Source organism: Pleurodeles waltl, chromosome 10 (genome assembly GCF_031143425.1).
Source record: "Pleurodeles waltl isolate 20211129_DDA chromosome 10, aPleWal1.hap1.20221129, whole genome shotgun sequence".
Lineage (NCBI taxonomy): Eukaryota > Metazoa > Chordata > Amphibia > Caudata > Salamandridae > Pleurodeles > Pleurodeles waltl.
In genome coordinates, this window is record NC_090449.1 from 239477276 (window position 1) to 239501497 (window position 24222).

General features: G+C 44.3%; 1 protein-coding gene across 5 annotated transcripts in view; it reads left to right on the forward strand.

Annotated features, from left to right (window-relative positions):
- REXO5 (RNA exonuclease 5) overlaps positions 1 to 24222 on the forward strand; it is a 567496-nt gene that overhangs the window by 97462 nt on the left and 445812 nt on the right. For 3 of the 5 annotated variants that reach the window (XM_069210273.1, XM_069210274.1, XM_069210275.1), the window contains one exon: positions 475 to 642. The exons of the other annotated variants lie outside the window; for them this stretch is intronic. In XM_069210273.1, the coding sequence (XP_069066374.1) occupies positions 499 to 642 (144 nt within the window). In that variant the 5' untranslated portion in view covers positions 475 to 498. The remainder of the gene's footprint in view (positions 1 to 474; positions 643 to 24222) is intronic. 5 annotated transcript variants of the gene reach the window in all.

Here is a 24222-nt window from a genome sequence, read left to right on the forward strand (position 1 = left end):
CCGTTACCTTGTCTGTCCCGTGTGAGATCACTCATGACTCTCTTGAGTGATTAGTTTGTTATTATACCTCTAACCTGATGATCCTCTGCTTCATCTATTATAGGATTGTTCCTGCCAGGTGTAAACCCTACGCCTCCTTCCTGTAAGTTAGAGGATGTGATGTCACAGAGCAGTGAAGAGTGACATCACCGGCTGTTTGTACAGCAGTCTCTCAGCATTAAGAGCTTCAGAGAAAGAGCACTAGTCCTGTCCTCGTACCAGACGTCTCAAATACCCACGCACTTCCCACCGTTACACTACATGGTCATGGGACTCCAACACATTATGCGGTCATTTATGCTGCATAACCGGTGCCGCTGGTGCGGGGCACAGTCTCTGCACAGATGAAAAATATATGGGACCGGGCTTACACTCTGTGCTGTTTCTGACTGATCAAATCATTTATTGCCCTTTTTTCTGCACTTCGCTTTTCAGTTGTGATTATTACTGATTTCTAAAATGAATAAGAACTCTCCTGCGCCTAATCTGAAAAGACAGAATGCGAACGTGAAAATCCACACCGAATTTCCTAGCAAAAAGAGAAGAAAAGATGGAGATGGCAGCAGAAAAGAAACTGCTTATCAAAATCAAGGAGACTCAAAGGTAGGTGACTTCCGGGCTGTGTGAGCAAGGCGTCTGGCTCACTGGTCATCTTATATTTAGTTTTTTTTTTTCCAGCTCAGCTCAATATTAATCATTCTATATTTTGACTTTATCACTTCTGTTGTCCGGACCTCAGTAACGTCGTCGGTAATCCCTAAATTCTGGCTGCATCAAAAGCCAATTCTATTAGGGAGGCAATGGCTTGATTATGCAAATGAACTGACCTGCATTTTTCTTGTGCATGCAGCCTTTAGGAATTATGACCATTTAAAAATTAAACAAACATTTAATACTAAACCATTTAAATTGTATATTAAACAACACTAAAAAGTCCTTTGTTTTGAAATAGTGGTTCTAAACTATTTTACTTCTGTGGACCGCCAGTTAATGATTACTGGAACTCGGGGGCCCCCACTGAATCACTGGCATCCGGGGAACCCGACGGAGTCATTATTGGGAGGTGGGGATCCTGGCTAACTATTTTCGATTATTTGCGAAACAATGCACAAAAATAAAGTAATAAGCATTAATGGAACAAATATACACATTATGAAATACTTCATTTAATTCTCAAATCGAAAAAAAACATAACTTTAATAAGCAGGTTGACGTTTTCTTAATCCAACTGAGACCACCAATCATCCGTACTGTGTTCGATACGATGCATTTGCTCTGCTCTCACAAATCAGTCTGAGGATACTAACTTAATTTTTAGCATCCAATTTTAAATTGCTTTACATTTTCAGAACGATGAAAAATGTTTAATTTTACATTTTGCTGCTTTATATGCGCTTTATTATTCTGTTTATTTTTTTGTTTTAGTTTTTTCTGAGCAATTTTACACCCCCTGACCAGGCTTTGTGGACCCTCACAAGTGTTCGGACCACATGTTAAGAAACACTGACAGAAAACCGAAGGTGCAGGGTCGCAGTCGAGAATTCATGCATATGTGACAGGCTCGAACCTCAGGGTCCAAGTGTATCCATCATTTGGTGCAAAGAGGAAAGTTCTGTGCAGCTGCTTTCCCATACCATGCTCTAAAGCCTTTCTTGTCTCCTAGATTACCTTTTTAGACGGAGCTAGAGAGTTGTTGCTGGTTGTCCGAGTTCATGTCACAGCAAAAAAAAAAAAAAGCAAGGGCAAAGCCAGTAGGTCTAGCATTAGCTGCTGAGCTTTTGGATTTGATAATGTTTATTTTGTTTGTGAACAGTGTTTTGTAGGAAGGCACACATTGTATGGGAAAAAAAAAACATTGTCTGAAAGACTATAAAATCTAATTTTATATTAAAACACCATTGCATAAGTAGTGCAGTGGACCTGAAGGAGACGTACTGTGTTGATGTGCACATTGTGCAAGAACTGAATGCCGTCATTCACAATTAGGTTACCCAGTGTGTGAAGTGGGCTGACCCTCTACCCCATGTTGTGTGCATTGGTGGGCAAGAGCAAAATGTTAATGACACAACAGCAGACCAGTGGGTGAAAAGGACTGATTCAAGGGCCCATTCAAGGCCCCTAAAAGTAAATGTGTATAGTATATATTTGTGTTAAAAACGAAATGTCTTGGTTAGTGCTAGACTTTAAAAAAAAAAAAAGAATACAGAGAGGGGCGAGGGGCTCTGAGAGTTGATCAATCTCTTTACAGCAATTCACAGGTAACTGCGAACTCTTCCCCGGCATTATTTTTTTGGGGATGTTCTGAGTGAGTCATTCCTAGCAATTGCTTTGTTGAAGCATTTTTCTTCAGCCCACTGGAAAGTATGCTTCTAGTGAAGTGAGTGTGTCTAAGAAACTCATCAGAGATCGTAAATCTACAAAGATGATCGTTTTTCCAGGTAGCCATTTCGAGGAGAAAAACCTCATCTAAAATAACCTCTGTGTCATAACACAACAGCCATCTTAAATTGTCTTCACCGAAGCATGCCTGAAATAGAGCATTGGCAAAATAGAAACACAATAGCAATGAATTCCATGTAAGCTGTACAACCTACTACACGATGTTACACAATATCATTTTTTAAGGCTGCTACACCACGATGTGGAGGGGGTGGCCATTTTACATGATAATATTGTCATTCCAGGGGGGTTTAACATGATCAGCACTGTATTTAATTTGAACAGATGGCAACCAATCCCGTGCACATGAAGAGACCATCCCCATCCCCATTCTCAGAAACGCATCACTCTATGCATTCTGATCCCTTCTGCATCAGCCATGCATCATGTGGCACTTCCATTCTCCCACAGCACTCCCAACAAAGACCAGCCCCTAGATAGTTGTCATTGTGGCAGGGGTGTTCTCAGTCTGCTGATTCTGTGAGCCAGTGGTAAATCACGGGACTGGCAGAGGGAGAAAGCGGTGCCTCTTTATGTAGGGGCGTCCTCATGCTTGCGGTGTGAATATCATAACAGCCAGCACATTGCTTTATTGGAGGGGCCCCTTTCATTCTGGAAGTTAATACACAATACCATCGACCCGTTGTGTTCACCTGAAGTACATAGAACCAGACCCCACCAGGTACCTGCTAACCATACCGTCTAACAGACAAAATTCTGAAGCGACCAAAAGGTGTCTTCCAAGCTTTCATAAAAGACGAGTACACTTACACCTATGCGTATTCCGTTCCTGTTGTCATGCCTGTTTAGAATGTGCTGCTATTATATGCCATTGAATAGAGAGTACTGTACAGATTTGAACGCAGAAAGGAGAAACCTGAACAGGGACTTGTGGTTCACAGTCAGCATTCCTAAATTAGGTCCTGCTCATTAGAGGTGGCTCTGAAGAGTATGAATGCACAGGATCTATCTCGAAGATTGTGTTGAGTAACTTCACTTTCTTTAATGACTTGTATTACAATTAATTTGTCATGCAACTTCCATCGTCTTGAGATTTATTTCAGCAAGTGACTGTGACAAGCAAAGAATCATCACTCGCTTGCAGGGTGGCATTACTGGAGAAACATCGGTTCGGCTCGAGAGCAGAAAGAATGTATTAACCCCTTCACTGCCAGGCCTTTTCCCCTCCTTTGCCGAGCCTTTTTTTGGCTATTTGGGGCAGTTCTCGCTTAGGCCCTCATAACGTTTTGTTCACATAAGCTACCCACGCCAAATTTGCGTCCTTTTTTTTTTTCCAACATCCTAGGAATTCTAGAGGTACCCAGACTTTGTGGGTTCCCCTGAAGGAGACCAAGAAATTAGCCAAAATACAGAGGGATATATATAAAAAAAATTTAAATGGGAAAAAAGGGCTGCAGAAGGCGGCTCGTGGTTTTTCCCCTGAAAATGGCATCAACAAAGGGTTTGTGGTGGCAAGATCACCATCTTCCCAGCTTTCTGGAACAGGCAGACTTGAATTAGAAAACCCAATTTTTCAATACAATTTTGATATTTTACTGGGACATTCCCCATTTTTACTGTTTTTTGTGCTTTCAGCCTCCTTCCAGTTAGTGACCGAAATGGGTGAGAAACCAATGCTGGATCCCAGAAAGCTAAACATTTCTGAAACTTAGACAAAAATCTGAATTCAGCAAGGGGTCATTTGTGTAGATCCTACAAGTGTTTCCTATAGAAAATAACAGCTGAAATAAAAAAATATTGAAATTGAGGTGAAAAAAACAGCAATTTTACTCCACGTTTTACTCTGTAACTTTTTCCTGCGATGTCAGATTTTTGAAAGCAATATACCGTTACGTCCGCTGGACTCTTCTGGTTGCGGGGATATATAGGGCTTGTAGGTTCATCAAGAACCCTAGGTGCCCAGAGCCAATAAATGAGCTGCACCTTGCAATGGGTTTTTATTCTATACCGGGTATACAGCAATTCATTTGCTGACATATAAAAAGTGAAAAATAGGTATCAAGAAAACCTTTGTATCTCCAAAATGGCCACAAGATAAAGTGTTGAGAAGCAGTGGTTATTTGCGCATCTCTGAATTCCGGGGTGCCAGTACTAGCATGTGAATTACAGGGCATTTCTAAAATAGACGTCTTTTTTACACACTGTCTTACATTTGGAAGGAAAAAATGTAGAGAAAGGCAAGGGGCAATAACACTTGTTTTGCTATTCTGTGTTCCCCCACGTCTACCGATAAAAATGGTACCTCACTTGCGTGGATAGGCCTAGCACCTGCAACAGGAAATGCCCCAAAACACAACGTGGACACATCACATTTTCACAAAGAAAACAGAGCTGTTTTTTTGCAAAGTGCCTAGCTGTGGATTTTGGCCTCTAGCTCAGCCAGCATGTAGGGAAACGTAGCAAACCAGCGCATTTTTGAAAACTAGACACCTAGGGGGATCCAAGATGGGGTGACTTGCGGGGCTCTGACCAGGTTCTGTTACCCAGAATCCTTTGCAAACCTCAAAATTTGGCCAAAAAAAAACACTTTTTCCTCTCATTTCGGTGACAAAGTTCTGGAATCCGAGAGGAGCCATAAATTTCCTTCCACCCAGCGTTCCCCCAAGTCTCCCGATTAAAAATGGTACCTCATTTTTGTGGGTGGGCCTACTGCCCGCGAAAGGAAATGCCCCAAAACACTATCTGGAAACATCAAAATTATCAAATACAAAACTACCTGTTTTTGCAGGGGGGCACCTGCGTTTTTGACCTGGGCTCAGCAGCCTTCTAGGGAAGCCTACCAAACCCAGACATTTCTGAAAACTAGACACCCAAGGGAGTCCAGTGAGGTGTGACTGGCGTGGATCCCTCAATGTTTTCTTACCCAGAATCCTCCGAAAACCTCAAATGTAGCTAAAAAAAATCTAATTTTTCCCACATTTCTGTGTGGGATCACCGCACTGGGACACATTTCATACCACCCAATGTTCCTCTCAGTCTCCCGGTAAAAATTATACCTCATTTGTGTAGGTGGGCCAAGTGCTTGTGAAAGGGAAGAGCCAAAAACATGTCGATATTGAGGGGGAACAGAGGGGGGCCAAAAGGGCAGTTTGCAAAAAAAAATTTTTAGGCTGACAAGTGCAGCAGAATTTTTATCGGTATAGATGAGACAATGCTGGGTGGTAGGAATTTTGTGGATTCCGGAAGGTTCCATCACAAAAACGTGGGAAAAATTTGTGATTTCCAGCAAATTTGGAGGTTTGCAGGGGATTGTGGGTACAAAGATGGGGCGGGGCGCATGTGAAACACACCACCCTGGAATCACCCAGATGTTTAGTTTTCAGATGTGTCTAGGTCTTGTGGATTTTTCTACATGGCAGCATCCCAAAGTCCATAAAGTGCAGCCCTCACCATTCCAAGTGGGACGATTTTGAGGGTAAGCCAAGCTCTCATGGCCCAAATGTAAAACTAAAACCCAAAATAATCAAATGTCTTCTTGCTTGCTGTGGGATAAGATGTTTTAGAGAGCGGGGGAGAGCTGAAAGACTGTTACCCCCTTCAGTTGAGGTGGGGGCGTAACCAGGCCCATACTGGTTGGTAGCCAACACCCCAATATATATATATATATATATATATATATATATATATATATAACACAACACCTTATTGATAAATAAGGCACCCGGGCACTCTGTGAATGTGCTTAATAAGGTTTAATGTAACCACACTGTGTGGTTACATTAAACCTTATTAAGCACATTCACGGAGTGCCGGGTGCCTTTTTTATCAATAAGGTGTTGTGTTTATGTTAAACGCGGTGGCGCGCGTTGTACCCAGGCACCATTGGCGGTCAGGAGCGGCAAGGGAATTGCCGTTTTCAAGTGTGTGTGTATATATATATATACATATATATATATATATATATATATATATATATATATATATATATAATTTTTTTTTTTTTTAATTCCCTGGCATCTAGTAAACTTTCTGACCCCCCCCAGGGTGTGGATCAGGGGTAATTGCCCCATCTGCCCACTGATGGGCAGAACAACTTTGGCCCCATTTATTTGGGGTGGGGGTATGGCCATAACACACCCTCTTATTTTTTTTTTTTAAAAACTTCCCTGGCCTCTGGTGGGCTTTCTGCCCCCCCTTGCCTAATGGGTCGCTCCCGACCTCTAAAAAACAAAACGAAAAAAAAAAAAAAACAATTTTCTTTTTTTATCCCTGGCGCCTAGAGATTTCTGACACACCTGTGGGCAAATCGGCCTAATAACAATAGGCCGATCTGCCCCCAGGGGGGCAGAAAAGGCCTAAAATATGCCCCACCTCTAAAAAAACAAAACAAAACGAAAACCCCAAAAATTTGTATCCCTGGCACCTAGAGGCGTCTGCCCCCGGGGGGAGGGGGGCAGAAAAGGCCTAAAATAAATTTGCCCCCCCCCCCCCCAGCCTTTCTGGGTAGCGACCCTTACCTAAGAAGTCGCTCCTCACCTCTTAAAAAAAAAAAAAATCCCCAAATAATTTATCCCTGGCGCCTAGAGGCTTCTGCTCCCCCCCCCCCCCCCTCTCCCCAGGGGCAGATCGCCCTAATAACAATAGGCCGATCTTCCCTCGGGGGGAACAAATGGCCTAAAATATATTTGCCACCCAGCCCCCCGCCTCCCCCCCTCTCCCCTAGGGAGCGACCCTTGCCTAAGGGGTCACTCCCCTTGCGTGACATTGGCGCAAAAAAAAAAAAGATCCCCCGGTGCCTAGTGGTTTCTGCTCTGTCGGCACCAACAGCAAAGCGGTGCACCCTAGAAGGTACTGCACTGTATTGGGACTGTACACTAGCGGAGGCACTTCAGGGCGCAATCGTGCTGCGGAGCTGATCAGCGGTGTTCCCACGCCAGGCGCGGTGTGGACCGTGGGAGTTGGCTTGCAATTTCAAGCCCCCTGGACCTGCAGACTTGTGGATTGTGCTGGATTACCTGCTGTGAGAGCCCAAATATGTTGCCCTGACAGAGACTGTTTTGCCGACATGCAGCTTCTTCACAGCAGTCTCTATTATTCAGTTCCCATCATACCAACGATTCGCGTCTCACCTCAGAAGGGGTGAGGCAACAAAGACAGGAATAAAGCGGACATCGGACCCGGATTATAGTAAGAGGTGAGCCTTTCGGCGACTTTTATCGAGTCGCAGTGCGCTGCCATGTTAGTCTTCCTCCTGAGCCCTAAGGCAACCGAAACAGCTATAACCTTTAGCAAACTCCTTAGTGGTTCGCCCTCAACCCAATAGCATCATAAACCCTTATCAGCGTCATAACCTCTAGGCTTTGTAAGTAGTAGTCAACACATTAGACTACTAATCTCTAATATCATTGTCCTGCCTCTGCCTTACTCGTCCTCAATGTCCAGGCCGGACTGGTGTGACGCCTGACTCGTCTGTATACACCGCTGCGTGTTCACTTGTTGCGCTCATGCCCACGTATTCCTGCACTTACCAAATGGTCAAGCCAAAGACCCCACGTGCACCTCCTAGCAAAATGGACCATACTTCTTCATCTCCCTCAGAGGCCCACTACGCCACGCAAGTGACCTTGGAGAAGCTGGAACTCACCCTACAATCACATACGTCGCAATTCGATAAGATACTGCAAGCTATTCTAGACACTAGATCCACCCTGCAAGCTAAAATAGGCTCGGTAACAGAAGATCTCAATATACTCTGCACAGATCAACGCGTTCTAGCAGACAGGGTGTCTGAATTCGAAAAAGACACTGCAACCCTACCCCGTACTGTGTCTGATCTCAAATCGCAATTAGCGCACCTATCGTTAGATGTAGACTCATTAAAACGCAGAGCCGAGGATGCAGAGAGCAGGTCCCGCCTCAATAACATTCGCTTAGTGGGATTACCTGAACGTGTTGAGGGCCTAAGCGCTGAATTATTCATAGAGCAATGGCTCACAGACACAATTCTCAAAGGCAACATCCCGAAGTTCTTCTCCGTTGAGAGGGCTCACAGGATCCCCGGCAGACCCCCCTCACTTGGCTCACAACCGCGCCCGCTCATAGTAAGACTCCTTAACTATCGCAATAGAGACCTCATTCTACATTTATTCCGCAAATCTGGTCCGATAAGCTTCGAAAATGCGCTGATCTCAGCTTATCCAGAATTTACGGCAGAAGTACAGAAGAAACTAAACTCTTTTTACCGTGTTAAGACATGTCTACGCAAACACAGTATCAAGTACGCGCTGATGTTCCCAGCCAGACTCCGGGTGCAGGATGACACTCGATCTTTTTTTTTTTTTTTCACCACCCCGGAAGATGCCTGGACCTGGCTGCATGCCAAAGGTCTAGCCGACCCACCAGACACAAGCACTCTGGACAACAATAGCTCTTGCCCTACTCCGGGCTGCAGACAACGCAAAAAACGGGGAGCTAAACCCTCACCTGAACAGGCACGGTCCGAACGCTCCCGGCTCCTGCGGGCCACATCCAGCTTCGTAAATGCATCGCCCACTACCTCATCCACACAAATGGACGCGGACCGGGAACAGGATGTAAACTCAGACTCAGCGGACTCCAGGCGTGGTCCTTCCCTCACACCACGTGCAGCTGACGACATCTGCTAAGCAATTAAGTTCCACCTACTCCCGTTATCGGGATACGTTGTTAAAACTTCCCCTCTTTCTGGCTGCTTTGCGGCAGTCGGTTGTTATTACCGTATTCCTGGCTGCGGCGCGCGGCCAGTGGGCGTCCCCCAGGCGGTGTACCTCGCACTTTGAACCATGAGTAATTAGGGCAGGGTAAATCCATGCCTACACACCAATGCCCTCTGGCACCCCCCTGTTCCATATGGACCATTTTCTCAAGCCGGCAATTGCCGGAAATGTTTTCTATCTATTAGTAATTTCAGTGTTGTTATATTTCGTATTAGAGTGCACCTTTCTATCTATCGGTTGGTTTTGTTACAGGCTAGTTAACTGTAAATGCGGCAGCAAACGTACATGTCATATCTATTATAGTAACAGGATTACAGCTCACAATATAGTGATCATTGACTGCCAAGTCCTAGCGGGTGGGCATCACAATACTTTCACACTGGGGGTAGCAGATATCCACCCCTCCGGTTACATGAAGACCACAAAAATAATATGGCCACCCAGACGCATCAAGGTATCTTGAAATATAAGATACTCACATGGAATATTAGAGGCATGGCAACCCCACGGAAACGTCAAAGAATTTATGCCTTTCTCAAGAGGCATCAAATACACATAGCCCTATTACAAGAGACACATCTCTCCAAATCCACGCTGGAAAGTACACGTTCAAAATGGAAAGGTCAATTGCATGGCACCATTTCCTCGTCTTTTGTCCGTGGAGCAGACATTTGGATTGCTCCTGGGGTCCCATTTGCTGTATCTCGCACACAGTGCGACTCCAATGGTAGATACGTGATACTCGAAGGTACCCTTGATGGATCCCCCTTAGCCCTAGTTGCACTGTACTCCCCAAATGTAAATCAACGTGATTTTCTATCCACGCTTTCCACCGGTAGTCTCAGCGACCCCACACTAGAGATCATGTGGGGGGGAGACTTTAACAATGTCCTTGACACTCAAATGGACCGCTCGTTTCCCCCACTCGCCACGGCCCCTTCCAATCGCGCCGCACAAGCTCTAGTAAGCTGGGCATCAAACAATAGTCTGAAGGATGTATGGAGGGTAAGTCATCCTGTTCACCGCGAATACTCGTACTACTCCCCCGTACATAATCTACACACCAGAATAGATATGATTTTTGTATCTGCAACCGTAATTCATAAAGTACGCATGTCTGAATACCTAGCGCGCACTATATCAGACCATAACCCTCTATGCGTCACAATGGCATGGGGCCACACGCACACGTGTATACCAACATGGCGACTGCAGCCAGAAGCTCTTTTAGATCCCCCCTTCCAAATAGATATGTCCAAAAGACTAGCTGATTACTTTCTATTGAACAAGAATACAACCTCATCCCGGGCCATAGAGTGGGATGCCCACAAAGCGGTGATACGAGGAAATTGTCTCGTGGCCAGGTTCGGGGTTTAGAAAAACACTCACCAAAGAATTCCAAGATCTGGAGGTAAAACTCCGCAGTGCGGAGAATGAGATAGCCGGCGGAGAGTCCACATTAACAACATTGAACTTGCTTAGAGCTGCCCATAAGGAAGCAGACAACAGATTAAGCAAACACGACTATAGACATTACATTGCAAGACAACACGCTGAGGGAGACCGGTCGGGCAGGCTATTGGCCTGGCTGACCCGCCAGCCCTCGCAGCCAACACCCATAGGTGCGATACGTTTAAATCCTGATGTCATTGTTAACACTCAGGCGGGCATCAACGACGCCTTTTCAACATACTACCGCACCCTTTACACATCCCCTCCCCCTCCCCCTCCTCCGGAGCAGCACCATGCTGACATATTAAACCTTGTCTCTCAAAACCAACTTATCCTCGATAACACTGCTACTCTAGATGGCCCTATTACTATTGAAGAGCTGCGCATAGCTCTATCCCAAATGGCACGTAGCAAAACTCCCGGCTCAGATGGTCTACCGGTAGAATATTTTAATTCCCATGCCACCCATCTCCTACACCCACTCATAGAGGTATTCAACGAAGCACACCACAATCTACAGTTGCCAGACTCTATGCGCAAGGCTTTGATAGTCGTCCTCCCAAAAGCGGGCCGGCCCCTCTCGATGTCAAATCGTACAGGCCGCTCTCCCTACTCAATACAGATTGCAAATTATTAGGGAAAGTACTTGCAAATAGGCTCCTCCCCTATCTACCAAACTTGGTACACCAGGACCAGTCCAGCTTTATTCCTGGCAGAAGCACCTTCTTAAATATTAGAAGACTCCTACACATAATGCATGGTAACACAAATATCGAAGCGGTGGCCCTCTCCCTAGACATCGAAAAAGCGCTTGATACGCTAAGCTGGAATTATCTCCTACGTACACTCAACGCGTTTGGTTTTGGTCCCGGCTTCATCAGCTGGATCAAAACTCTTTATTCCATGCCTATAGCCCGCGTCAAAAATGGTCGCACTATTTCCGAAGCATTCCCTATAGGTAGAGGCACCAGACAAGGCTGTCCACTATCTCCTTTACTATTCGATATTGCCATGGAAACATTAGCAATTAAACTGCGCAACTATGCACACATATGGGGCATTCCGGAATTGAACACTTATCACATTATATCCTTATATGCAGACGATGCCCTAATATACTTGCGCAACCACTCGGCCTCCATGGGAGCGGTACTGCAGTTGTCAGACTCCTTCGCCCTTGCCTCTGGTCTGCACGTCAATTGGTCCAAGTCTAGTATCTTACCTCTATCCCGCTTGATCGCCACACAGCACTTCCACAATATAAATTACTGTGGTCATACACAACCTTTAAATATCTCGGAGTGCAGATCTACCACTCTATCACAGATCTGAAAGAGGGTAACATTGACAGGGTTCTCGGCTCCACCCGCAGTTTAATACCTTTTTGGAGCTCGCTCCCCTTGTCCCCCATGGGTCGAGTAGCGATTGCCAAGATGCTTATCCTTCCAAGGTTTTTATATTACTTCACTGCCCTCCCGTTGTGCCTACCACGCTCGTTCTTTACCAAACTGCAATCAATATTAACCGACTTACTCTGGGGCAAGGACAGACGCAGGGTAGCGTTGACCATAACACAACACTCGCAGGAGGCGGGTGGGCTGGGCATGCCTAATTTCGAAAGATACTACGCAGCAGCTCAATTATCGTGGCTATCCACATGGCTTCAAGAGACTCCTTCTGCTGAAAGCATAATGTTGCAGACACATATAGCCCCGCAGAAGCTACTGTTTACAATGCTGTCGGGCCCTCCCCCCCAACTCCCAAAACTAATACTGTTGGAAGCAGCTCGGTTCTGCTGGCGCAGATACATCCAAGGCAAGACCTCCTCTCCCCCTTATTCACCCTCGCTACCGCTATTTCAATTGCCGGGCACTCAAATCCTCTCAATGCATCACGACACGCAGGAAATAAACACACTGAAGGTGGGCGATTTTATATTCTAGCTCTGTAATGAGCACCTTTGCGGAACAGGTGTCTGCCGGAGTGTTGCACAATGGGGCCTGCTTGACATACAGCGCCATTAAGTGGCTACTTAATAACCTTTGGGGGGTCGGTAGTGCTGAGCCCCCCGAGTCCCCATTACTTACCATTATCCTGACCATAGGTTGCACAAAAGGCATTATAACTAAATTGTACAAAGCATTGCTGGCGGCGGTTTGCACCACCCTGCTGCACGCTAAGGCACGATGGGACTCTGTCCTCCCTTCGCCACTACCTCAAAAGACCTGGATCGCAGCCCTTGCAACGATCAAATCAATATCCCGTAATCCTCGCCTGCGATACACCCAATTCAACTATATTCACCAATCATATTTATCCCCAGCCAGCATCCAAAGAATATATCCGAGCACAAGTCCAACATGCCCAAGATGCACCACTCCGGCATCTGACTTTTACCATATGGTTTGGCGCTGCCACTCAATAAACTCGGCTTGGCTCCGCGTTACAGACGTCAAAACAGACATCTCATCTCACACTCTGTTGCCCACACCAGACTCCTGCTTACTTGGCATACGCCACCGCACCAGAGAGGATAAACAAATACACAGATTCATAGATTTAGCATTCGTTGTTTTCAGACGGCTAATAGCAACGCATTGGAAAGCACCACACGTCCCTTCCCACATGACCTGGCTTCGTGACTTACATTGCCGAGCGCAGGCTGAAGCCCAGACACTCCGCTCATTGCAACACAAAGGTCTCATCCAGGAGGGCCCCGAGGTGTGGGACACATTTGTGGTGGCAATAGAAGCCAGGGATGACATGTACCCCCGTGAGCAGGGCATTTTACACACCCACCACATCTCTGGCTGACACCGTCAGTACGTCAATTACGCTGCCCTAACTTCTCTCATTCTCACTTACACCCGCCATCAACGCCCTCACTCCTTTCCACAATGCAATCTCACGACACACTAGGATACTTTCTCTGCGGTCAAATTTACATGCAACCCATACCAAGGTTATTTAATATTACTTCTGCCTGGTATCCTTTCAAACTCCGCAAAACATAAGACACACCTTACTTATGACCTCCGTTTTATTCATACAGATTAGCCGTACCCCTTCTTTTCTCTTCCCCCTCCACCTGTTGGGGATGATCTACACTAGCAATGACATTAATAGCGCTTAGCTGCATCATTAATTAGCAATTAGTTATGTACATAGTTTTCAAGCTGTATGCTGTTTTATTTTCTTCCTCTTAGCATGTTCATGTTGTCTTATATTTGTTCTCTTTGCTTGCCCCTTTTTTCCCTTTTTTTTTTTCTTCCCTCTCTTCTTCCCGTTTCTTTGTAACATTATTGTGTGATAATGCTGTGCAAGTTTACATAAGATAGCGAATGGATCGTAGAATCATTAACAGCCAATGTACTGTTGTGTGAATGTTACGCTTAATAAACAGATAAAAAAAAAAAAAATGCTGAGCATTTCTCTTCCGATCGCACTGGAAGCTGAGCTTCCAGCGCGATGGGAGGAGGCCTCTGTGATAGCGCGCGATTACGCGCTGACGTCACAGGGGGGGGTCGGGGGTGGAAGGGGAAGGGCTTCCCCTTCCATCCCTGCCTTAGGAGGGTGGGGGGTGGTGGGGAACCCGCTCCCTCTGGGCTCTGTGCCCAGGACGTAATGGTTACGTCCTGGGCACAGAAGGGGTTAACACATGCAATTACAGGCATGCCCAAATACTGCTTATGTGTACCGATTGGCTTTTCTAACTCATAATTACATTCAACTAGTCTTTTCTCCTGCAGCGCAGGGAGCCCGCTTGTAGAAATAGACAACATGAGAGTCTTAAAGTACTCAAACTATTACTTGGTCACATTATATAATTTGGACTAGACATCTTTGTTTCTATGGGCCAGATGTACAAAGCAAGTTTGCAAGTGCTTTCTTAATGGTCCGAATTGCTATTTCGGGCTGTTAAGAAATGCAAAATAGGCTTTTCTTATGTACAAAGCCTTTTAAGGAATTGCAAATTGTGATTTCTACACTGTAGAAATCACAGTTTGCGATTTCCAGAATAGGAAATCCCAAATAGGGATTTCCTATTTGTGATCACTATTCTGATGCACCTTGCATTTCTTAAATGCGACTTGGGCATTTAGGAGATGCAATTGCCATCTACTTGAAGTTGATGGTAACCAGGTGCAAATAAAAAAACAAAACAAAATAAATGGCACCCCATAGTGCTTTTTAGGTCAAGCATAGCAGCACGCAAGCACTGCTTTTCTGACGTCTTGGTATCTTTGTGGGCTTTTATCCACACCCACCTCACACCCATCACTATCACTCGTTCATGGGCTTACCTTTCACAAATCTTGCTATCGTTGGTAAATGCTTTGTTTGTCCCTCATTGGGGCGGTTTTGTTACCGTCTTGGGGACCGACCCTGTTACATAGCTAATTGCACGTTTGCCAATATATTTGACTGTGAGCCAACGTATTTTTCCTTTTGCGTGTCTCCTTTGCGAACACACTTGTGGCGGCCCTGACACTTTGAATCGGCTCGCTTAAGTCGACTGTTTTACTTTAAATCTTTCCTTTTGTGTATCTTTTAGAGTTGCCAGACTGTAAACTTAGTGCTTTTTGTATGTTTCATTGTTATTCACATTTGATTGGCCAGTTAAAACGGTAAACACTGCATATGTTTCATGTGCTTAGTGTAGTCAAGCAGGATGTAAATAGTGCTCTTTGTGTCTCATGGTTAGTGATGGAAGACAGCATGAGGGGAAATGCTGCCTTTTCGTACAGTGTGTTTAGCATGAAATGCCACATCACAGGCAGAGAAAATGGACTATTGTATGGTGCTTATTGTAGGCAGACAGAGACTTTAAACACTGGGAAGCCACAGAGGGGGGGGGGAAGCACTTTCCACAAGCTCTTCACTGCTTGTATCGTGTACTTGGTACAGGCAGACACTCAGAAACGGAGGAGGCACTGCACTTTTTGCACCATGTCCTTAACCTCTTGAGTGTGGGCGTCAGCCACTGGCTGATGCCCACACTACCTCCATGTTGTAGGTCACGACCAGTGGCTGACACCAGGGAGGGAGTTAAAAAATCCACAGGTGCATCACACCAATGGATTTAAAAAAAAAAAAATTAATTAGGCATCAGGAAACACGGAAGAGCTTCAGTGTCTCCACCCACCCTTTTGTGACATCCCCAGTGGAGCAGGAAGCGAAGGTAAGGCTGCCTTCTGCTCCGGTGGGAAAAACGGCCCTAAATGGGCCTCCCCACCGTTTGTGAAGGGAAGATTCTCCCCTTTCAAGCAAGGCCTTCCTGAAATTGACAGGAGTCACCCGTGAGCAGGCTGAATCCCCCCCCCCAATTATTTTTTAATAGTTGTATGGTTTCCCTGGAAATCATATAGCTATTAAAAAAATATAGAGATCTGTGTGTGTGTGTGTGTGTGTGTGTATATATATATATATGTATATGTGGATATATATATAAGTATGGAGAGAGAGAGAGATCACTTTTGTCATGCATGTGTGGTTTCCCCGGGGGCTGCGATCAGCCCCCAGGAAAACCACACCCACATATAAAAGTGATGTCTTTACATATATAATATATATATATATTCTTCACTAGTTCTCTTGCAGTTGCAGCTTGTCTTCAAATCACTGCACATACTTCAACTGACGCGTTTCAACTGTAGCTTTTGGCAGCAATAAAAAAAGTCAAGTAACTCTTGTGATTATGTTTCTGCTACAAAAGGATCTGACTGTAGTCTAGTGGCAGTTTTGGTGCCATAAAGTAGCACAGAAGGTTTTTATGCCTACTGCAAAGATCAAATCTATATTTTATGTAAATAGCTGGATAGTGGATTAGTAAAGCCAGCCATTCCCTGCGCTATAATACAAATGAAAGGTATGTGCGAGGTGGGGCTGTGGAGAGACGAAGGACTCTCTTGCTGAGTGGTAGTGAGGGAATCCGAGGAGGTGGTCATGGGAGTGGGAGTACCAAAAATGATTGTTGGACTGGGCGCCAGAGGCGCTAAACACTGTGATGATTGGTATATGACAAGGTTAAGTAATAGTGTGTCTTTTTTGTTTTTTTGAGTGTCTTGAGAGAACGTGCTGATTGAGGGAAGAAGCAAAGGTAAGGTGACTGACCTTTACTGTTGCACGCATCACACACACACACACACACACCCACACACACCCAAAGACAGTTTTGTGACTGTCTTACGTAGGCTAGTGTTTTAGAGCGAGAGTTTAGCCAATAGCAGAGATGGCGTCTCGTTGGATGACTTCTGCTGAAGCCCTAACTCTGGTTATAGAGGACAGCTCTGATGTAGGATCAGAGACTGAGACAGCAGATACTGAGACATCATCTGAGGGATAGGACAATGGCGCAGACTCTGGGAGTGATTTTTCCGACAACTCCTCTTCCAGTGATTCTGAGGGAGGTGATGAGGACAGTCCTGCTGTCCCTTTGCAAGCACGGTTTGTGCAGCGGAACAAAAGCGGGTTAGCCCAACCCAGAGAGCAGGTGCCTGGGGGGGCAAGCACTGAGAGAGTGCTCTCTTGGGAGCTCCCCAATTTAGTTCAGCCCCAAATTCCGCCACCCAAATCGTATTGTGGAGGCATCAAAATCATCTATCACAAAACAACCTGGTTTTTGTGAGGCAGGCACCTGTGTTTTTGGTCCCAGGCTTGTTGACCATATAGGGAAACCTACCAAACCCAGACGTTTCTGGAAACTAGACACTGGGGGGACCACTGAGGTGTGACTTGTGTGGATTCCCCAAAGTTGTCTTACCCAGAATACCCTGCAAAGGTGAAATGTTGAATAAAAACTCTATTTTGTCTTGCATTTCACACAAGCTATAGGAATATGCTGGGATCCACAAAATTCCTACCACTCAGTGTTTCCCCACCTGTCCTGATAAAAACGCTACCCCGTTTGAGTGCCTGTACCTAGTGCCTACGTCAGGAATGGATCACCACAGGGTCAACAGTTGCCATCATGTAAGGACTAACATTGACTTGTGTGATTCACTCCTGACACAGGCACAAGGCCTACCCACACAAATGAAGTACCATTTTTATCGGGGGACTTGGGTGTATGCTGGGTGGAAGGAAATGTGTGGCTCCTCTCAGATTCCATAACTTTCTATCCCTGAAATGTGAGGAAAAAGTGTTTTTTTTTGCCCAATGTTGAGGTTTGCAAAGGATTCTTGGTAACAGAACCTGGTGAGAATACCACAAGTTACCCCATCCTGGGTTTCCCTAGGTGTCTAGTTTTCAAAGAAATGCACAGGTTTGGTAGGTTTTCCTAGGTACCGGCTGAGCTAGAGACCAAAATCCACAGCTAGGTACTTTCCAAAAAACACATCCGTTTTCAGTGTAAAAAGTTGATGTGTCCATGTTGCGTTTTGGGGCATTTCGTGTGGTGGGCACTAGGCTTACCCCCCCAAGTGAGGTACCATGTTTATCAGGAGATTCGGGGGAATGCTGGGTAGAAGGATGCTTGTGGCTCCTCTCAGATTCCAGAACCTTACAACACCGAAATCTGAGGGAAAAGTGTTTGTTTGCCAAATTTGGAGGTTTGCAAACGATTCTGGGTAACAGAATCCGTTCAGAGCCCCACAAGTAACCCCATTCCAGATTCCCCTAGGTGTGTAGTTTTAATTTAAAAAAATGCACAGGTTTGGTAGGCTTCCCTAGGTGCCGGCTGAGCTACAGGCCAAAATTCACGGCTAGGCACTTTCTAAAAAAACACGTCAGATTTCAATGTAAAAATGTGATGTGTCCATGTTTAGTTTCCTGTGCGGGCAGTAGGCCTACCCACACAAGTGAGGTACCATTTTTATCGGGGGACTTGTGGAACACAGATTAGCAGAACAAGTGTTGTTGCCCCTTGTCTTTCTCTACATTTTTCCTTCCAAATGTAAGAGTGTGTAAAAAAGACATCTATTTGAGAAATGCCCTGTAATTCACATGCTAATATGGGGACCCTGGAATTCAGAGATGTGCAATAACCACTCCTTCTCAACACCTTATTTTGTGCCCATTTTGGAAATACAAAGGGTTCCTTGATACCTATTTTTGACTCCTTATATTTCACCAAATGAATTGCTGTATACCCGGTATACAATAAAAACACATTACAAGGTGCAGCTCATTTATTGGCTCTTGGTACCTAGGGTTTTTTATGAACCTACAAGCCCTATATATCCCCACAACCAGAAGAGTCCAGCAAATGTAACAATATATTGCTTTAAAAAATCGTGGACAGAAATGGCCCTTTTTTCACCTCAGTTTCAATATTTGTTTATTTTAGCTGTTACTTTCTGTTGGAAAACACTGAAGGATCTACACAAATAACCCCTTGCTGAATTCAGAATTGTGTCTACTTTTCAGAAATGTTTAGCTGTCCGGTATCCAGCATTTGTTTCGCATTCATTTCTGTCACTAACTGGAAGGAGGCTGAAAGCCCCAAAAATAGTAAAAATGGGGTATGTCCCAGTAAAATGCCAAAACTGTGTTGAAAAATGTGGTTTTCTGATTTGTCTGTGTGTTCCTGAAAGCTGGGAAGATGGTGATTGTAGTGCTGCAAACCCTTTGTTGATGCCATTTTCAGGGGAAAAAACACACGCTTTCTTCTGCAGCCCTTGTTTCCAATTTTTCTGGAAAAAAACAAACGTTTTGCTGTATTTTAGCTAATTTCTTGGTCTCCTCCTTGGGAACCCACAAACTCTGGGTCTCTTTCAAATCCCTAGGATGTTGGAAAAAAAGGATGCAAATTTGGCATAGATAGATTATGTGGACAAAGCGTTATGAAGGCCTAGGCGCAAATTACCCCAAATAGCCCAAAAAAAAAAGGCTCAGCACTGATAGGGGAGGGGAGGCTCAGCAGCTATGGGGTTAACGTGGAGCGGCACAATGAAAAGCAGCATAGGCTGCACAGCTTGCACCCTATTGCTTAGTGGGGACAGGCACACAGGGAGGAAAGACTGCGCTATCTTATTATTGGCAGCAGGTTGTTAATATTGCTCTGTCTGTCTCCTTGTTAGTGATGCAAGACAGCATGAGGGGAAACACTGCCTGTTTGTACAGTGTGTTTAGTATGGGAATGCCACATCACAGTCAGAGACACTGGACTATTGTATGGTGCTTAGTGTAGGCAGACAGAAACTGTAAACACTGGGAAGACACGGAAGGGGAAAATCACTGACCACAAGCTCTTCACTGCTTGTATTGTGTGCTTAGTACAGGCAGAAATGGAGGAGACACTTCACTGTTTGCACCATGTCCTTAACTTGGACAGGTGTTGGAAAATGGGTTATTGGTAAGGGCGGGTAAGTACCTACACTTAGCAATAGGCCACTAACCTCCAGTTAGGTCTCAGAAAATTAAACCTAGCTCAACCCTTGGTAGCTTGGCAGCGAGCAACAAGGCATAACTTAGGAGACAAAGCATAAAGCATTCAAATATCGCAAAACAGTAATTAAATAAAACACAGGAAACAGTGTAAAAATCCAAAACCAATTTATAAAAATAGGAAATAATTTTAGCTTTAAAATGACACCAAAACGAATAAAATCTGATAAAGGGAACCACAGATATACATTTTTAAAGAATTAATACTTTTTAGCGCTTAAAAACGAATAGCACCCATCTGGTCGCACCTCAACTGGGGCAAAGTCAAAGTTGAAGGCTGACTGCGATGGAGCCTCACTCGGCTACAGCCAGCGGGAGGCCTCGGTTCAAAGTTTACCTTAGGACTTAGTCGTTTTTCTGGAGATTTTCTTCAGCGGGACCAAGTCGCCAGTCCAATTCGACCTCCTGGAACTTTTCCTCGGATATGCATCGCGGGGGGCCTTGGTTGAGATTTTTACCTTCGGACTTAGTCATTTTTTCGAGGTGAAAATCCTTCAACCGAGGCAAACCTGAATCTTGATCTGACGTTCCTGGAGGACTCTTCAGATACACTGCCTGGGAGGTCCCTGTCAACTTCCTAAGTTCGGACTCAGTCACTTTTTCAGAGATTTTCTTCACCGGGACGAACCTGCAAGTCAGGCCGGGTCACGGTTGATGCAAACCGCTAGAGTTGCCGGGGAGTTCGCTTTGACCTGTTGTAAGTAAAGTGGGCTTTTAACCGCGCCCACCTCACGCCCATCACTTTCACTCATTTGTGGGCTTTCATTTAAAAAATCCTTTGTCATCATTGGTACATGTTTTGTTTGTCCCTCCTTGGGGTGGGTTTGTTGTCGCCTTGCAGACTGACTCTGTTACATGGATAATTGCACAATTGCCAAATATGTTTGACTGTCAGCAAACTTCTTTTTCCTTTTGTGTCCCTCCTTCGCGCTCATGGTGGCCATGGCGCTTTGAATCAGTTTGCTTTTGTCAACTAACGTTTTACTTTTCATTTTCAATTTATTTGGCAAGAAAAGTCCAGTTAGGAATTCACTACGTCAGTAGCTCTAACTGGAGCAAATGCGAGACCGATTGCTTTGCAAATGCTTGTTTTAATTGCAGTAGAGCACACATATGCACCTTGGGCATATGTGTGCTCTACAAGTGCACCCATAATTTTGGGGTGCACAAAGGGGGGGCTTTTGCCCATTGCCATCCTTGATTTTGCATTTCTTAAATAGCGATTTCCTAATAAGAAATCGCTATTTAGGAAATGCAAAACTGGCCCATTGACTCATGCAGTGGGATTTCCTAATAATGATCTCCTAATAGCAATTCCTACTTTGTATGAATCACTATTAGGGAATCAATATGTTTGTACATTGCATTTATGAAGTCACTATTTAAGAAATGCAAAATTGCATTTTCGGACATCTGGGCCTATGTCATATTGTAATGAATGCTGGAAGGAACCTTTAGCAAAATACATACTACTATTTTGTCAACTAGTTAGTTGGTGGAAAAGGGGTCCTGGTACGGTGTACGCACACAGAGATCCAAGTATTTGCATAAACATATACATAGACCAGTTTACCTGCAAATAAACATTTTCTCTATACTGAACATATGTACAGTCCCCCTTGCTTACAAACCAGCAAACATTGAGGCATCAGTGTGCCCAAGCCCTACATATTCAAGCTCAGTAGAACATGTTTGGTGGTGCATGTCAGTGAAACACAAGATGAAGTCAAGAAGGGGGGCGTGGGGCAATATGCATGTAGTGGTAGAGAGTAATGCACATAGAGTATTCCAAGGGGGTGTGTGCTGTAGACATCTTAGGAAAGAGCTAGGGATGCATCTCTGGGTGATGTGCTTCAAGGGTTCAGTGGATGATGCATCTTATGTGTGCACCTGAGAGCACTGAACTGTGCTCATCAGTCAGTCATTGCTTGATGCACCTCTGTAGCACTGGGTGATGTGTAGCTTGTGAGATTTGGGTGCTGCTCAGCAGTGTAGCTCTGTTAGAAGAACAGTTCAGCGACATAAGGCACATTATTGGGACTATATGATCAGTAGTGCAAAATAGAGAAAGGGTACACCTTGATGTGCGGTAGGTGGAAACCGAGTGATGACAGGACTTAAGTTGCCCATCTCAGAGGTGAGGAGTTCATTCATTACTTTTTTGTAGTCTGTAACTTATATAATGTTCTCCATTATAAATGCAGGGCTGCAAGTACGGGAATGCAACAATAAAAAAAATAGCAGAAGTAGATAAGCTACTTGTGCCTGCTAGTTTAAGATAAAAACAAACATTTGCAATGCAATGGGTCTCGCATTTGCTTGAGTTGGAGCTATTGGCATTGTAAATTCATAACTGGACTTTTCTTGCCACATAAATTGGTCAACCCTGCCTCATAATTTTGTCTTTTCCTGCAATATAGTTCCAGTGCATATAACTAAAGCACTTCCACATACCCTCTTCCTATATCTGCAGCAAAACTTGAAAATGTTGCCATTTAGCATCCTAATTTAAATCTGCTGTGCTAGGTCCACTTTCACCACCCCACCATCTGAGTTGCTGGCTGGCTAACACAATTCCCCCAAAAAGACACAAGACCGCCACAGAGGAGAAATAAACCAGAAGGGTCACCCAAACATATCAAGAGTGTTCAAACAGTCATAGTGTAATAAGGATGTTGAGATGGCCTGAAGTATGGTCATAATTGTAATAAGGAGAGTTATTAAAACATATACAATTATCATTTAAACCTTTATCATAAATAAACTTTTGGCATTAGGCAGTAATGTTCAAAACAGTCCCTAGGGGGCACCATAACAAAAATATCATTTGTAAGAAACATGGTCATGTAACCATATTGTTTGCCCCTTGAGATCATAACCCAATGATCTAGCCATGAGAAAACTTAACAGACATTGAATGGTGGGAGGGGTTATTACTATTGCAATCCCCACTCACATAGGGTGGGGTCCCAGAGATGATGTAGACAGAGCACGTTGTGGTGAATCTTTCGAAGGTGGTCCCATTGTCCTAGGATTACCACAGGCTGAGTTATGAGCTAAAATGTTTTGTAAAAGTAATAACCTGCAAAGTATTATGGGGCAAGTTTTCGTGCCATGCATATTTTAATATGTTGAAATGACTGTAATGCATAGAACAGCCCCTCGAGGACACCACAATGAAAATACCGTTTGTAAGATACTTTGTCATGTAACTATATAGTTAGCCTCTAGAGGTCATAGCCACACAAAAAGAAAATGCAATAAGTAATACAAAAAAAGTGGTGTTAACGCTTCCCTTTATGACTAATTTACTCACTTTGGGACTCGTTTTAGGCCAATGAATCTTTTGACCCTGATTGAAGACACCTTAGGACGAGATAGCTAATCAGCATGTCAATCAATATGTCAACGACGTCATCAAAGTTCACAGTAATATGACAATTCAAATTGATGAAAGATATTTAATAAAACTCGAAAACCACCATGACCTTTCAGTCATGAATAACCACACCAGTTTAGTACGATTTTGTGAAGTTTATTTCCTATTTATTTTTTTAAATATATTTTTATTAACATTTTACTTACACACATACATAATTTCAGTACTGTTTACATTACTTGTTTCTATATTCACACTTATTGCTTCATCATACATCTTGGGTTATGCATCAATATCAGACTAGTTCTTAGTAACAAATCATTTGTGGTTAAGATACTTTTCATGCTTATAGATAGTGATTTTTCATAGTCTTTATGTAATAGTTACCTGTCTGATTACATTCAGAACTATGTACACAATGGTGGTATGCAGTGCTAGTGTGGTGCTGTGTTGAGGTGGGTCTATTGATTTTAGTTTATTCAGTTCTAAGTTAATCCTTAGTTACCAAATCTAGTAATGTAGGGGGGAAGGTCTCTACATGTGCATGCTATGTGCTGATGCCATCTTGCTCTCTCCTCCAATGGGTCTGTTATGTTGTGGTGCAATCTGACTCTTTATTCTTGCGCCTACCATGTTGCTACTTGACCTGCCTTCACTTCCCCTATCTATGGCAGCTTGCTACCGTGTGTTCCTTTCTCTTAATTTCTATTCTAAGGGTTGTCCGTCATCTCTCTATTAGTTCCCATTTCTTGAACTTCCTGCTCCCATTTATCTAAGATTTCCTCCCAGTCAGGGGCAATGGGTTTCAGG